The sequence below is a fragment of the Siphateles boraxobius genome, unplaced genomic scaffold, assembly GCF_051911475.1.
Source record: "Siphateles boraxobius isolate OS27281-9 unplaced genomic scaffold, OSU_SipBor_1 22, whole genome shotgun sequence".
In the NCBI taxonomy this organism is placed as follows: Eukaryota; Metazoa; Chordata; class Actinopteri; order Cypriniformes; family Leuciscidae; genus Siphateles; species Siphateles boraxobius.
In genome coordinates, this window is record NW_027508833.1 from 18,425,767 (window position 1) to 18,442,474 (window position 16,708).

At 36.0% G+C, this 16,708-nt stretch overlaps 1 protein-coding gene across 2 annotated transcripts; it reads right to left on the reverse strand.

The window, feature by feature from the left end:
* Window positions 1-5,767: 5,767 nt before the first annotated feature.
* Window positions 5,768-15,649, reverse strand: egln3 (egl-9 family hypoxia-inducible factor 3). 2 transcript variants are annotated; one of them, XM_077238896.1, is made up of 5 exons: window positions 15,194-15,649; window positions 7,265-7,384; window positions 7,034-7,170; window positions 6,875-6,948; window positions 5,768-6,788 (listed from the first exon to the last, which is right to left on the reverse strand). In XM_077238896.1, exons 1-5 carry the CDS (start codon window positions 15,587-15,589, stop codon window positions 6,760-6,762), a joined length of 756 nt encoding a protein of 251 aa, XP_077095011.1. In that variant the 5' UTR covers window positions 15,590-15,649; the 3' UTR covers window positions 5,768-6,759. The 2 variants fall into 2 exon arrangements, with proteins under 2 accessions (XP_077095011.1, XP_077095012.1); XM_077238897.1 differs by lacking the exon at window positions 15,194-15,649 and adding an exon at window positions 12,590-13,178.
* Window positions 15,650-16,708: the final 1,059 nt, after the last annotated feature.

Sequence of the window (16,708 nt, forward strand, 5' to 3'; positions counted from 1 at the left end):
GGTCAATATAAACTTTAGCCCTTGGTAAATAACCTGAACATATTGTGTGTGCGTGTGTATGTGTGTGTTAAACCCTTTTCCGAACCTATTCATTTTATTAGGTCAGTTTTTTCAGGTCAGGTAACCACAAACTTGATTTAATGCCCCAATATACGCCTGGCAAAGTTCTTTCGTTCTTTACTTATAAGTAAAAAAAAGAAAGAAAAAAGAGTTGGAAATAAAAGGCTGTTAAGAAACATTCCAAGACCGCCACGCTGCCGACAGTGACGTTTACAGAATGTTCTGCACTTTCCTCTCAATAACAATACAGACACAACACAAATAACAGTGGTGAGAAGGCAGCAAGAAAGCATCTGATCATAGCGATGTGAATGTTTGCAAAAGCTCTGCAATTCACAGGCATCATGACGATCGATGAGGTAGGCCTAATTTTTAATTGCTCATTTATGATGAGTTTATTTGAGATTTGAATCAATCCTTTCTTCACATCGCATGACACATTGACAATACAGTACAGAATAGCTCTTTTGACATTTTTTTCTTAACAATGTATAAACATTTGTACCATGTGGCATAGAATGGAAGAGAGGTCCTTTTAATTTGTTATGCTCTCCGGTGCATAAAAATGTGGAGTTTGTCATTCTCATCACCCAAACAGTAGCCAATTTTGATACCTACAAAATGTTCGCATAGGCAATTTTAGCAAAGTCCTTTACAGTAAATCAAAATTTAAAACTGAACTATAAATTATCTGACTGCTACACATACTTTACTTACATAATATAATTAAAGAAAATAAATAAATTTTAAGTTCTGTAATGGAACTCTAGATGGCGCAGGCTAAAGGGTCCTTGACACAACCTGATGATATTTACAGTGTTAACTACATGGCACAAGCTGATTGGTTCATGTCACATCTGCAGCCAATGAACTTGATGCTCAACATTTAAATAACTGCTTAGGGTTCACTATAGCAGTTTGCAGCAGCTTTTAGAGTTCCTTATGAAACCCTCCACCTTACCCTGTTCCACCTGTATAGATGTGCTATAGATCTGCTATTTATCCTGAAGCAATATGTCTTTCAAGCAACACAAGAAACAACTTGGCGAGTAGGCTATATAAAACAGTCAATAGCCATGGTGGCCGGTAATATTTGTATGAATTCTAACAATCCAATTCTAGCAATTTTGTGAAACTACTTGGTACCATGATACTTCACCTTTATAGGATTCTAACATGTTTATGCTATAGTGACAACCCTAGACCCAACCTGGGGTGCTTCTCATTTCTTATTTGTGCATCCTCGTTTCCTTTCCTCGCTTGCTTTCCTAGCGTCTCAGCTCCACCCCATGTAAGTTGTGAGGGAAGGACGCAAGCAAAGAAAGTGAGGACGGAGGAATCGAATGATAGCTTTTTTTATACATTGGAATACTTGATCACTCGAGCGTCACTTCACAGCGTCATCAGCAGAGCTCAAAGGATCTGCCCATGTTGTTGAAGTTTGTTTATTTAAGAAATTCATAATGAATAATAATAAAGCAAGATATCCTGTTGAAATATGTGAGATGTGTAGTTTATATAAACAGCAAGGGTAAAGTATAAATTCAAATTATTGTGACTGATGTGAAGGGGGAGTAGAATTCATACATGCGTCACGTTTAGTCAATAAAACACTTCCGCATAGGATACACTTGTGTATCCTCGCTCATGACTCCTCTGAAAGCCTCCTCACTCCTCGATCCTCGACTCCTCGCGGTGCAATTAGAGAATTGAGATGTCCTTCAAGATGGCTGTGCTTGATTGGTTTCCGGGTCAATGGATGGAGGACAGAGGAGCGAGGAGACGAGGAGGGATATTGAGAAGCACCCCTGGTCTACATGTGTCATCACACGAATTAATTGAGGCTACTTGCTTCATTTCATCAGTGCCACCTACTGGTCAGGAGATATGAAAAAATATATTTTTGCTTATAACTTCTGAATGGTTTGGCCAGAAATCCCTTTTTGATTCAGTGTAGCACCCAATGATACTCAATTTTCCCATATAGGGCATTTTGGATGTCGGCCATTTTTAATTTTGTTGTAAAATGCTGCATTTTATGAATGCATTAGCGTAACGTTACAAAACTAGGTATCATCGCCATCATTCCCTGAAGGTACTAAAAGGTGTAGGAACAGTGCCGCCTTGAGGTCAACTTATAATGAATTTTCAAAAAATGCTAACAGCTTTTAATTAATTTTGATTAATTAAACTGGCCTTGATACATTCCTTGAGTCATACCGAGAACAATTATAACAATTATGCCTTATTTGGCCGAAATTGCTGACCGCCATTTTGAATTTCTTTAAAAACCTACCTTTTAAACTCCTTATAAACTGTTGGTCCAATTTTCAGATCATCAGACAATGCTAGCAAAAATGTATCAAAAGCTTTTTGATAAACAAAACTATTCTTAAATGACACATCAACGAAATTGATGGCATGCCATGATGATTCTGAAGCTGTAACTCTGCAATGTTTTATCATATTGACACCAAACTTTGTATGTTTTTGTCACCTCATGCTGGCTACACAACATCAATTTGGTAACAGTGCCACCTATTGTTCAAAAGTGATTAGCAATTAAGTCATATTACTAGTGATTGTGAGTGATGATGATTTTTCAGCCATTGGGCCAAAAATAATCTAAAAATGTATTTTATTGCAGTCTGATAACTCTTATCCATTTCTTGTGCTTGGCCCCTTAATTGCTGCATGCAACTATATTATTTTAATATATGTTTTTGTAGAAAATTCTCAAGACACCTCTGCTTTAGCCCAAATATCCTTCTTCTTGATATTTTGACTGTTTCTTTTTACAAAGTACTACATCGGTTCACAAATAATAATTTATAAGCATTCTAAAAAAGTATTGTCTGGACCTCTGCTGGAAGAGAAACATGGCGACTGGACCTCTTGGAACATAAATTGAATAACCCTGATAAACAGAGTAAAACTGTAAATGGCATTGCATTATATGAAAGTAAAAACAATGCATTGCTTTATTATTTATAATGAAAAACTGATGAAAAACATCAGAAAATTATATTTTATTTACATAAATTTGCTATCAGTAATGTTTTAACATTAAATCCATCGATAAAATATATGGTTATAAGTTGTAAAATATACAAGCATCAATATGCCGTCCTATAATACCTGTAACAATTACACCGTATTTTTTCAGTGAATTTTAACTGCCAAAGCTGCTAGATGAACTCACAGGAAATTTCACATTTAATGTCACCATGAAATTAAAATTAAAAATGTATGGAATATTGCAGTATTTTAAATGATTTATCCATCCACATCATTCTTTTTTTATATATAATATAATATAATATAATATATTTAATTTGTAAGCACATCTTACAGAAGAAAAATAAATATGTTTTTTCTTTCTCTTCTGCAAAGTGCATGTAAGCTGTGCTTGGATCTGTAATTGCTGCTTGGAACTACAACGGTAAATTACAAATAATAAATATATTAGTTGCATATAAATATATTTTTTAATTAAAAAAAAACTTCTTTTGAAAAGTGCATATAAGCTGTGCTTGCGCCTGTAATTGCATTTGTGTATATATACACATAATCAACAATCCGCTTGCCTGGATCACTTTCCAGGCATGAACAGATCAAATCTATGCATTCTGTAAAGAAAAAATGCATATAAATCAATCACTAAATTTCATTAATGTAAGATCAATACGCAAGATCACATTATTTTAAGCAGTAATAAAAGTTCATGTATGATCCGTCCACATGCTCTCACCTTTGGAAAGTTCTTCTGTGTACCAGTTCCTAGCAAAGATCTCAGGGAGCTGCTTGACAGGGAACTGCCCACACACCATCCTGAACAACAGTACGCCTAAAGAATACACTGTTGCAGGCTTGCTGTGGTACCTTCTAAGACAGGCACTCACATGTGGAGCTCTTGTGCCTGGATGAAAGAACAAGATTTTGTGTATTGCCATTAGTTTGTATTTCCACAGCTTTTGTCAATTTATTTATTATAATACAACAAATGATCTACTGTTCTTCTTGGCTCTGTCTGAATGGCTCAATATAACTTGTCACCATAGATTTGTGGAATAATACGTACTGCGTTACAGCAAAAAGTAATATGTTACTGTAATGCATTACTTTTGTAACTCGTTATTCCCAAGACTGCTTATGATGAACGTGAAAAGTTTTGAGAGAATGAGTCGCGTGTGAGACCCGCTTCTCTGTCAGGAGCGGCTAGTCTTAAAGGGGCAGCGGCCAATAAAGCTTTCTGTCAGTAAAGTTAAAGGGGTGGTTTACTGCTTTTTTTCTTTAGATGATTGTGTTTATGGGGTGCAATATAACATGTCTTAGTGTGTGTGTTTTTTTTTAAAAGCCTTATTTCTCATAAATTTCACCTTTATTGTAAGACGCTTTCTCCTCTGTCATTTGAACCACCGGTTGACTTCCTGATTCTATGAAACCACTCACTCAGAAACAGACAATGGGCTCAGATTGGTTAGTTGGGCCGGTGTGTTGTAATTGGCTAAACTGCTTAGTGCACGTAGTCCGGAAACTTCCCGCCCATACCTTTACGGCGAAAGTTGCATGTGCTCCGGTCAAATGTAAATAATGTCAATAGCCTACTGCCGTATCAGTTTGAGCCAGAATCAGACCCAGAAAGCAGCAATGAAGAGAGTCAAGAGTCATTATTCTATTCTATTATTTTCTATTCTAGGCTACTATTATTATATAAGAATTTCTATACGCTGTTACTTGAAAATGCTACTGCTGCTCGTTAGCTTTTGAGATATGGTTTTCTCCTGATTAAACATTTAAAATAACTGAATAAATGACAGAGTAATACCGTTTTTTAAAGTTATTGTTTTATCGATATAATGAACAACCGATCTATTCACAAAACTTAGTTTACTCAGTGTATTGTTTTCTTTAGGTACACGTTTGTCTTATACACACAAAATATCATCGAACTAACTGGCTACTATAAACAAACAGCGTTGGCAATGGTTTACATTCTTGATCAAATCGACATTTACAAAATTAGTACATAATTACAAATTCAGGTCCAAAATGTTTGTACGCGTTTTTCATAGACACACGAAATATTACGTGTTATATTGCACCCCATAAACACAATCATGCAAAGAAAAAAAGCAGTAAACCACCCCTTTAAACTTTGTACAATGTATTCATTGTTTTATTTTTCTAGGAGTGATATTCTATTGATGTTGTTGTTAATTCCTTTGTGTTGCATTTAAATTTTTTATTCACAAAAACAAATTTCTTAAGACTTTGCCTAGATTTAATGTCTTTATCACTGAGATTTCCCTTATCATAAAATCTCTTAAACTCAATAAAAATAAGAACAAATTTCTGAATTATGATACATTTTTCTTACTGGTTAAGGTGTCATTGTTATTTGTCTGTATTTTTTTCTCTTTCTCTCTGTGGCGAGCAGGACGAGGCCGAGGGACGTGAGAGAGCGGTGCGAGGCCAGTGGCTTAAGTAGTAATGAACGTCACCTGTGAGACACACCCCAGACAGCAACATAGTGTCGGCCCAGATCCGGCCCACATCTGGTACACATGGAATCCACACGTACCAGATGTGGTCCGGTTCTAGGCCTACACTATGTTTCTGTCTGGGACCGGTCTCGCATCTCTAACAGTGGAGCGGAAGCATAAAAGGAGGAGCGACGAGGCTGAAGATATAGAGAGGAACAGGCTTGATTTTATGTTGTGTTTTATTTGTTGTTGTTTTTTTTCTTTTCTTTTTTTTAACATTCAAACAATTTAATAATAAAATAAAACAAATACAAAACAAAAGTATAAGCCAGCAGCCCCTCACGGACGACTGCTGGCCACACGAAACAGAAATAAAACTACAAACTGTTCACACATTTCAAGTTTATTTTCCAACATTTTATAAAGCTGTAAGTTTTATGAAACAACTGTCAAATATTGATCCAAGGATGTGGTTGAGCAGCATTGCTGACCTGCATGCAAGCTGATTCAAATAATCTCATTAAACATTAAGCTGCAAGGCTGAACAAATAAAGTAATATCATTTCACTAAGTGCTTTTTAAAAAAACCTTTTTGTGAACACAGAATGACTTTTATAAACATCTCTATTTGAAGGTCTCATTCAACATAAAACTGTCATTCAAAAGCAATACTAATATATATACACAATTTCAAGACAACTGACAAGTTTCAAATTTCCTTTCTATTGAAGTGTTCATTAATAAAGCAAAGAATGAAATTTTGTGCCAAAAACAGCAAATAACAGCAAATAACAAAAAGGGACAATATGAAAAAAAGAGTATAATGCTTGTTGACATTTCTAAAACAAACAATTCACTAGAGTTATATTTCTTATCTCATCTATCAATTGTTTATTTTCTTTAAATAGACCATATAGCTCTGAAAAGGTTTTAATAAAGAACAATTTAATTACAGTAAACATCTAATAGTTCATTAATCAGTATTAAGATTATACATTTTATCACAAAATTGTCTTTACATTAGCAGCGTGTAATTCAAACGACTCTTCACTGATTGTAAGGACAGGGTAAATCATATATACAAAGTGGAGGGATAGGTACCATTAGTGCAACAAGCAGTTTAAAAATAGAAAAAAATAGTAAAGAAATAAGACAATAGACAAAAGAATCCTCTCAGAGGAGACAGCCTAGATAAGGTGATGTTAAGATGACGTTAAGATGATGAACCTTCCTGTAAGGTGGCTGAAATATAAAAGTTTAAGCAATTAGATATTTAGAATCAGACTTTAAAAACATACACAGATACTGATGATTTTAGCTGAACCAACCTGTCAGATCTCTAAATTTTCTTTTTGCTTCGGCTCTTTCCTCTGAATCAAAGTACCACACAGTGATTGCATACCTGTGACACAAAACAGACACTTCAGCATGATGCCGAAAACATCTTGACATCGTTCTACAGCATGAAAGCGAACACGTGCACTAACCTCGTAGCATACGACGGTTGAACTTCATGAGGGTTCCTACGATCTGACCAGAAAAGTAGAAGTCGATCAAACAAAGGCTCGATGTCAGCTACGTAAGATTTCCCTTCAGGAAAGATCCGTAGCAATCCCCCATGCTCCTGAGAACATACAGTGACATATGATTAATTGTCATCATCGTACAATAGATATTTTGAAGATGACATTGTATTTTAAAAAAGCATGACTGTGTACCTTGGCATTCCAGTTTTTATTCAGATAGTAAATACAGGTGACGCAGCGGCCATCTGCATTCGGGTTATCTACATGTTTCACGTATCCGGCTCCGTTTCCTGGATAACAAGCCACCATTGCCTGAAAAAGATGACAGATCAAACTAAGCTTGATAGATAGCCGTACATTACAACTTATCCCAGCCAAGCCTATTTCTAGGTAAACATGCTAACAATTAATTAGGTTATCATATTTATACTCTAAATTTCCTAGAGCATTTCTCCCCTTAATCAACCAGAGACCAGAATTAAGTTTGTATTGTAAAGTTAACAAATGTTACAAAGAATGTTCTAGCAAATTGTCCCCTTCCGACAATCCTAGGTAATATCCCAATTATCTTGATGGTTCTACAGATTATCTTATCAGATTTTCCTGGGGTGTGAGGAGTGTTAAGAGTGACTGAATGTGCTCAGAAGAACCAAGTACCATAACCATGTAGATATTAATAATACAACCTTACAAAAGCACACATTTTTTGCAAATGGCCTCTCTTTTTTGATAAACATTTTAATAACAATTTTTTTTAAATTTCTTTAATATCAGATCCAATCCTTCATGTAAATCATAATGGCTTAAACCTCAGTGTATTGCCACAGCATTTGGACAAAATTATTCATAAATGTTATCCTGTAAATTCAGCCATTAGTAGACATATTCATATTTCATACTGTTTTTGATAAATGTACTTTTTGTAGCACATCATTTGAAGATATTGAACATCTATTTTTTATTGCCCTTTTTCTATTACTTTTTGGATTGACTTTAAAAAAGTTAATTAAACAAAACTCTTAATTTAGAACCTTATGACATTTTACTTTATCATATTTTCTGAAAAACTAAATTATATTATTAATCTTTTAATTATTTTGGCAGTTTTATGATATACAAACTCGTATGTTACCTTTTGTAATACTGATCTCACAATATAATCTGAAACCCTTTCAAACATGAGATCACAAAACAAAAACAATTCAAATAGTAAAGCTTTTCAAAATCATGGAACTGGCCAAATATTATAAAGCACTTTTTATCCCAGTTTTTTTATCCTACGTTTTTTTTGTTTTTTTTTACATATATGTTCATTTTGTTTTAGTTGTCTGTTTCACATACTCTGAACTGTACCACAATATCTTGTATATATATATATATATATATATATATATATATATATATATATGTATATATATATTTGTTTATTGTACTTTTTACAATATTGTACTTGTCTGTGATTGAACTAAATAACTAAATAAATAAAAAAGTCCAAACATTATATCGCCATTTCTTCTTGCCCGTCCTCCGTCATGTTTGTTCACACTAAAGTCACGTATGACCGCAAGAGATTTTGCGAGATTTACTGTGTTCACTGTCGGAACAGGAAAAAAAAGGAACAAAACTATTTCTGAATATCTGATAAGATTTTAAAAATCTTGGTTACACTTTATTTTAAGGTGTAATTGTTACAGTGTAATTATATATTTAAGTACTGAGTTATATTAATTCAAAACATGTACTTATAGGGTTTGGGTAGGATTAGGATTTGATTGAGGTTTACTGTTATTACTATGGTAAGTAGACTACATGATGTAACAAATGTGACAATGACTGTAACGATCACTTTGAGAGCCACCAGAGGGCAGTCTACATCAGACTATTGTCATTCCCTCACAAACTACATTTCCCATAACTCACTGCCTGGTCTCATCATCACTGATCACATTCACCTGTATGTCATTACCTTGTTTAGCTCACCCCATATAAGCCTGGTTTTTCACACTCATTCCTTACTAAAGCCCAATTTATACTTCTGCGTCGAACTCACGCCGTAGCTACGTTGTAGGCTGTGCGTAGCGCGCATACCCTGACGTGGACCTCTCCAAAAATGTAACAACGCGTCTATTTTACGCGGACGCAAGCGCTGTGATTGGTCTGCTAGAACCCCTCCTTCGCGTTTCACATGCTCCCTCTGCATGTGCAATTGCGCGTCAACGCGGACAACGACGCAGAAGTATAAATGAAAACCAACGCGTAGTCTATAGCGTATAGGCTCCGCTATAGGTCCGACGCATAAGTATAAATCAGCCTTTAGTCCTGTTTGTTGTTACACTGCATCTCTGAGCATTCTCCCTGCTTTCATGTCTCTTGGTTTTTGGATGTATTGCCTGTTCCGTGGATTACTCTTTTGCCCGTGTTCCCTGCCTTGTTGTGTTTGTTATTGTTTGGACTGAAAAACTGCATTTGGATCCTCAACCTTCGTGTCTCGGAGCAGTTCGTAACAATGACACTTTAAAATAGTGTTACCAAAATCTTTTAATGTAAAACCTGATGCTTTAATAAATCTATAAAATGTATCCAAAGTAAAGCATCAGCTCCATCTTGGAATAATTATGAATGCAAAATCTGATATTTAAATATACAAAATTTCAAAAACAGAGGACTTCATTTATCCTCTCAGCAGATCCTGGTTATCCCTCACAAAACACACACAATAGCGGCAACAGTCACACCGGTGCCCATGTTTACATTACTGCAGACAAGTCTTTATCATGATCAAGTTCCCACAATAAGAGTGCACACGCAAGTTTGCCGTCATAGCATAATATAAACATGTAGCAGCACAGAGAGCAGGAGGAAGTGTTTACGTGTTCATCGGTGTGTGTGTGTGTGTGTGTGCGTGTACAGAGAGGATAAAGAGAGCAAGCTTGGCCAGCAGCCAGTGCGCTGAGGGTTAAATGACAGTGCTACGTGTTGAGCGTGAGTCTACAACACTACACAGCCTTCAGCTGCGTACACAATCCAGAGCTCTGATTCAGCCCACAGGCGCAGTCAATATGAAACAATATCAAAACACCCACTTGAGAAATATTAATACTTTATTTCCTCTTACTAAAAGAGAATGATTGCACTAACCATGTTTAATAATTTTAGTTAACAGTTTACATTGTCATTGGTTAACATGAACTACCAATGAAAAATAGTGTTAAAGCATTTATTAATCTTAGTTAATGGTAATTTCAACATTTACTAATACATTATAAAAATCAAAAGTTGTATCTGTTATTATTATTTATTGGACCTGAGCTAACATGAACGAACATTGAAAATTAATAAATACTATAACAAATGTATTACTCATGGATAGTTAAAGGCAGGGCAGGCAATTTGTTTCAGATTTTGTTTTTTTTTGTTTTTTGTTATGTTATGCTGGCTGAAAGCCTCTTCACATCCTGATAGTAATAAATAATAGAAGTGGTCTATATTTATATGTTTATGTGTGTGTGTGTGTGTACATATATATATATATATATATATATATATATATATATATATAGTCTGTGGAAGGAGTAGAACCATAAAATGTTCGTCCAATCATTCCAGTCGGTCCGAATGAAATGATACGATGTGCTACCTGCCTGTCAGCATATGTACTTCCATACATGCACACATCCTGCTCGCCCAGACATCACACGTCATCAGCACGTTTCATGCTATATAGAGTTGGACAGACGTCAGTCACTGAGCTCTGCAACTGATACAGCAGCTGCCTTTTACAGTTCCCCCTGAACCAAAACAACGAGCTTATGCCGCGTTCACGCCATAGCTACTGGGACATTTGGAAGAGATGGAAACCTGTAACGTTTTACTCAGAGTGGTTTGTGACTCGAATCTATGCGTTTCAATGTGAACACTATCAACGGCGAAATTAAACTGCAGCAGTTATGTGGTACAAGTCAGTGCTCTTTAAGTTGTTTATGTTTATTATTATTGTAATGTTATTCGCTTTGAGACATGAGGTAGTTTAACGCTGTCTCTGGTGATGCTTTTGTTTGCTCCCTGCTGTGAGAGTTCATGTGTTTTGGAGGAGGTGTGGCTTTGGAGACGCTCTGAAGTGAGGGTGGGATCTCATGCTTTCAAAGCTAGCTTGCTATTGCTAACTTCTCCAAAAATTACCTACTCTTCCCTTAATGTTATTAAAGCATTAATCAACATTAACTAATAAGACCTTACTGTAAAGGGTTGTCACATTATATTTTAAACTGCTCCTTTTCATTATTACTGTCAAGGCTGTTATTTTATGTAGGCTAATGTTGAATATAATGTTTAATAATGAAATGGGGAAATATTTGTGGGTCCTGATAATGCCAAATGTCTTGTTACCAGTAAAAGGTGGCCTACATTATTTTAAATATATCTAGTCAGTGACAGAGTGCAACCATGTTCATCTAAAATAATTCTGTATTTTCAGCTTCAGAATCATGAATATTTTTATTCTGGTGTCTCTATTGTCCTGTGCATTGGGTTTTCAGCACCAAGTTCAACCCTATTCATTTCCACAGAATGAAATACCAAATTTACCATTTTAATCAACAGTACATATTTTGTAAACCTTTTACCATATGTCTGGGAGTATCGCATTAATATCTTATCGTGAGTTCGGTATCGCGATATGTATCAAATCGTGACATGAGGATATTGTTACACCCCTATTATATTGTGATGTCTGTAAGGTTTTGGATTGTAAAATCAGCTGACACAAAAAAAGTGTTTAGGGCAGCACTAAATATTTCTGCTTAATGTTTTCATTCAGCTGACTTACAAAAGAGGAAAAGCAACAAAATAAAAACAGAAAATGCTACACTTTTGAGCAAGTAAAACTCTTGTGTCCACAGCTGAAAAGTGTCCCTCAAACATTCTGTTGCTTCACTCGGGGACTCCTGTAGCTCAGTGAACACTAGTGAGAGGAGTCACGTACGGTTGACAACAGCACAAACTGAAAGCCTATCTTTGCCATTCATCACCCGACACAGTAAAGACTGTGTGAGCCAAAAGCACTCTACTGTAACTGTTCTTAACAAAGAGCGAAACAAAGACTGAAACTAATGAGTCAGAACCTGTATTCACCCAGATGAACAAACTAATTGTTGAAATAATTAAAAACACTTAATTAATCAACAAGTTGTAATAATCATAATCCATGCTTGTGTAGACACTATAGTTCAAAAGTTTGGAGTCAGTTTTGTTTTTTTAAAGGAATTAATCGTATGTTAATAGTTCATGTAAAGTTGTAGTCTACATTAAAAATATGAATCAAAGTTTCATAACATTTTGAAGATACATTTATAATCTGATAAGAATTATACAAAGTAATAATGGTTAGTGTTATTTATGAAAGTTAGCCTACTATAAGTGTAATCTATTAATGATATCAATCAAATAGCTACATATGACAGTTTTTTTCAGCTGACACATTCTTAGTTTAAAAGCACTTTAAAGTTCAATAAGGCTTACCTTTGATCTTGCACGGATACTTTTACCGAGTTGACCCACACACAAAGAAATGAGTTTGTCTATGAGTGTTAATAAGAAGTTGACAGCCTCCGTGCCCCTCTCGGTCCCGTTAACCCATGTTATTTTATCCCCTCTGATGTTTCTCCGGGAAACTCCACTGCTTCGCCCGGCCAGCTGCCCATCGTTGAGAAGCCCACAGCAATGCATGCGTTTGACCTGACCCAGAACCAAGTGTCCCGCGATGTCACCCAAAAAATTATCCACGTAAAAGAATCCTCGGTCCAACAGAGCTGGCACCACTTGCTCGGCTGCCAAAGTCTCCAACTGTGTGTCCAGTGCAAGCTGAAGAAACGGCATTTTATCCTGAGCTTGGAGCATTCAAATAAATGGAAGTTTTTTTAAGTGATATCTAATGGCACAGCCTCGTCCTTCAAAAGACGGATAAATAATGGCGAATGCAGTATACCGGGTCTGTTGGTGGGCTCTGCTCTTATGATATCTCTGTGTGAGAGACCATCATGAGCGCGAGACTATCCGAGCCTGTGGCGCATGTGGAACGTGCAGAATGTGTGTCCTGCCAGCTAAAGTGGGCGGATGTTCACATGAAACCCTATTCAGTGAGCTTCTGTTCAACAAATGACTACGACTCTAGAGTTATCATCCTTCAGGGGGCGCAAGGCGGCTCATAACCCCGAATTCGCCATTCAAACGCGTACAAATCTCAGGATGTTTTTGTCTTATTGGAGAGTGTATTATTATTTAAATTATAATATATATTTTTAATCAATTTCATATATTGGAACCTGACATACAAATAGAAATCTTTCACTGAAATCGCTTTAAAATTAGTTTGATTGAGCCATCATGAACAACGCTGAGAAAAGGAACGAACACCACGTGATAACAACGTCTACGTGCTACTTTAGAAGTAGCCTGCTGAAAAATAATTCTCAGATGAACACAGAGAAATACATTGATTTGAAAATACGTGATTCTTTGATGATCAACCAATTAAAATGTAACAACCCACGTTATTAGATTACTGAAGATAAATTGAATAGATTATAGCCTTTAAAGGTAACGTAATTGAAGAAATTACTTAATTAGTAGCCTAAATTAAACAAATTAAACCACACACATACAATTGTTCACACATTCTGCACGTTCCACATGCGCCACAGGCTCGGAAAATTTCTTTCTCTTCTTTGCACTTCACCTCTGCTGTAGTTTGTTTCATAATATATGCTTTCTGATCAATCTGGCATTGTAGCTTACTTAACTGTAGGCTAATATTGTTAGGCTCTGTGACGAATATTCGTCGATTTAAAAAAATGTAAATGTAAATAAATCCTAATTGAAAAAGAAATAAACAATAAACAAATATCAGAATAAATACATTTTAGAAAATAAATGAAAAAAATTGTAATAAAAAGAAAATTTAAACGGATTTTTTTTTTAAATACCCTACATAATGTAGGCTATTTGATAAGCCATGTGAGTTTATAAATGTATAACTATGGATATTTTTCTGACAAAAACGCATCACTTTGCTTCAGAAGGCCTAACCCCCTGGCTAACCCCCTGGCGTATGGAGATGTATGGATTTGCCTACTTTTATGATGGCTGGACTTTTGGGGGGCTTGAAAATATAAGGTAGGCTACCATTCACACCTATTATAAAGCTTGGAAGAACCAGGATATAATTCGGCTGAAAGAAGTAATATAGCCTGTCTGCACCTATGTCTCGAAGATGAGTAAATTATGGGATGATTTTCATTCTTCGGTGAACTAACATTTTATTATGTTTTTGAATTGTTCGGCTGACAAAACACTGCACAAATATCTTTCCGATGTGATTGAAATCACGGTAATCTATCCCTTAGAACCTCGCTTTCACCTTCCATATCGTACGTGACAAGGTCCAGGCACATTAATCCCCGCCCAGTTAAGAACCTGCTTCACACTGCGTGCCATTCTACCGCAGTGTTGTAATTCAATCAATTCAACCCCACTGTGCTGAGTGCAGATTTACCCATAGACATGGATTTACCAGTGTCTGTACCTGACCCTAATGCCCAGCAGGGTTTAGGCCACAGAAGGGACTCAAGACTGAAATAATGTAAATAAGGTTACCATTGCCCGTCCTATGATTAGAGTTGGTGCCACTAAGCTACACATCGTATGATGTTATGAGATCATTCAATGGTCACCATCTCTGACCTGACCGCCATTGAGGAGCCGAACAGTCGCATGTACGCGCACAAATCTGCTTTATGCTACTCTCCAATGTGAAGGGGGCGTTTCTCAACAACTGAATGAGAACACATCTCTTCAGTGAGCTCTTTATGCACGTTTTATAAACTTTAGTCTACAAGATAAATACACCTACATCCGGTCAACTTCCAAATTTTGCATTGCAACACTTTTATGATTGTCTTCTATATGTTTCTATATGCAAATTAAAACATGCGACTTTATGCGTAATAGCCTAGCCTGCTACTTCCAAATACAGGCTACACAGAGTTTTAGGCTTGCCAGGTTTGGAACTTGAGAGGTGTCATTCAGTGAGGTAAAGTTTACGAGTAGGCTACCTCACTCACTCACCTTGTGTCTCCCTCTGATTTTGAACTTGTCCAGTCTGTCGTCCGCGCACGTGATGAGTTTGTCCATTCGGGTCAGCAGATAGCCAATGTTTAGGCAGCTGCTTTCGGTGCCATCGACCCATGCAATCTCGTCCCCTCGAATATCTTTGCTTTTGCCCAGTTTTTGGCTCACTAACTGTCCGTCCTGCATGTGTCCACTCTGATGAATGCGCATCACCTCCTGCAGAACGCGCTCTCCGATTCTCACCCCTATAAAATTATCCACTATACACAAACCGTATGAGTTCATGCACGGGACTATGTATTGCAACACCAGTTTGTGTGTCTTTATGCGTTTGCGCTCTTTAGATTTTGCTCGGTTACTGCGGGGGTTCCTGAGCTCTCTAGGCAGCTCCATGCGTCCACGAGTTTCATCTGGACAACTTTGCTGCTGCACTTGACGTTGACGACCATTTCGGATCTGGGGGGGGGGGGGGGGGGGGGGGGGGGGGGGTATAAATATGTCTATATAGTTTTTATAGTCATTTTCATTTTAGTTTTAGGTATTTTAGTACATAAGATTAAAGTAAAAGTAAATTAAAATGAGAAATGTTGCCTTTATATATTTTTATTTTGAGTTAAAAAGTCATTTTATTTTAAAGTAGTTTTTTATGGTTTTAGTTTCAATTTAGTTAACTACAATAACCCTATTTCTAATATATATATATATATATATATATATATATATATATATATATATATATATATATTCCAGATTTAAATAGGATTTTTCCCCAAAAAGCTCTGGCAGTCATTCATCTTCAAATGCACATAACCCAGTTGGTCAGTTAGTTAGTTTATCATCAAATGTCAGCTGTATGTTAACTGAAAGACTATTTTCGCTTCCATTTACAGTAATGTTCCTTTTTTTGTCATAGACCTTATTGTGCAATGCACAATGGGTTAAATCTTTTGCTGTGGCTCCTAAATGGCTTGAAACACCATATAATGCACGTTGATTTGCTCAAAATAGCACGGAAATAATTAAAGCCATTTAACAGATGTGACGTCCGTACTGACCCAAATGATATCTATCTGCTGGCTTTGGTTTCTGCTGCAAGAAAGGTCAGAGGGAACTGACATGTTGCAGAATGGACTATGATATGATGTTGTGGTGTAAACTACTATTTCAATATGTTCAGTTCACCTCAGATTTTCATGGGTAATTTGGGTTACATTAAATCAATAAAATAAGTGTATGACATATTCAGTTAACCCCTTAACTGCCCCCCCCCCCCCCCCCCTCTTTTGATAATTGACATTAAAATGCACTATACAGTACAAACATAAATGGTTGTAATTCAAGAATACTTTGGAATAAAGACGTTGGTCTTGTTTTAAAGAAAACAATCAGCAGATTATTACTGAAGTGGAAGCACTTCAAAAAATTTAAATATCAAAAAGTTATGGAAGTTATAATTTACAGTAAATCAAATATACTTTATTAATATATATAATTTTTAATATAAAATAGATA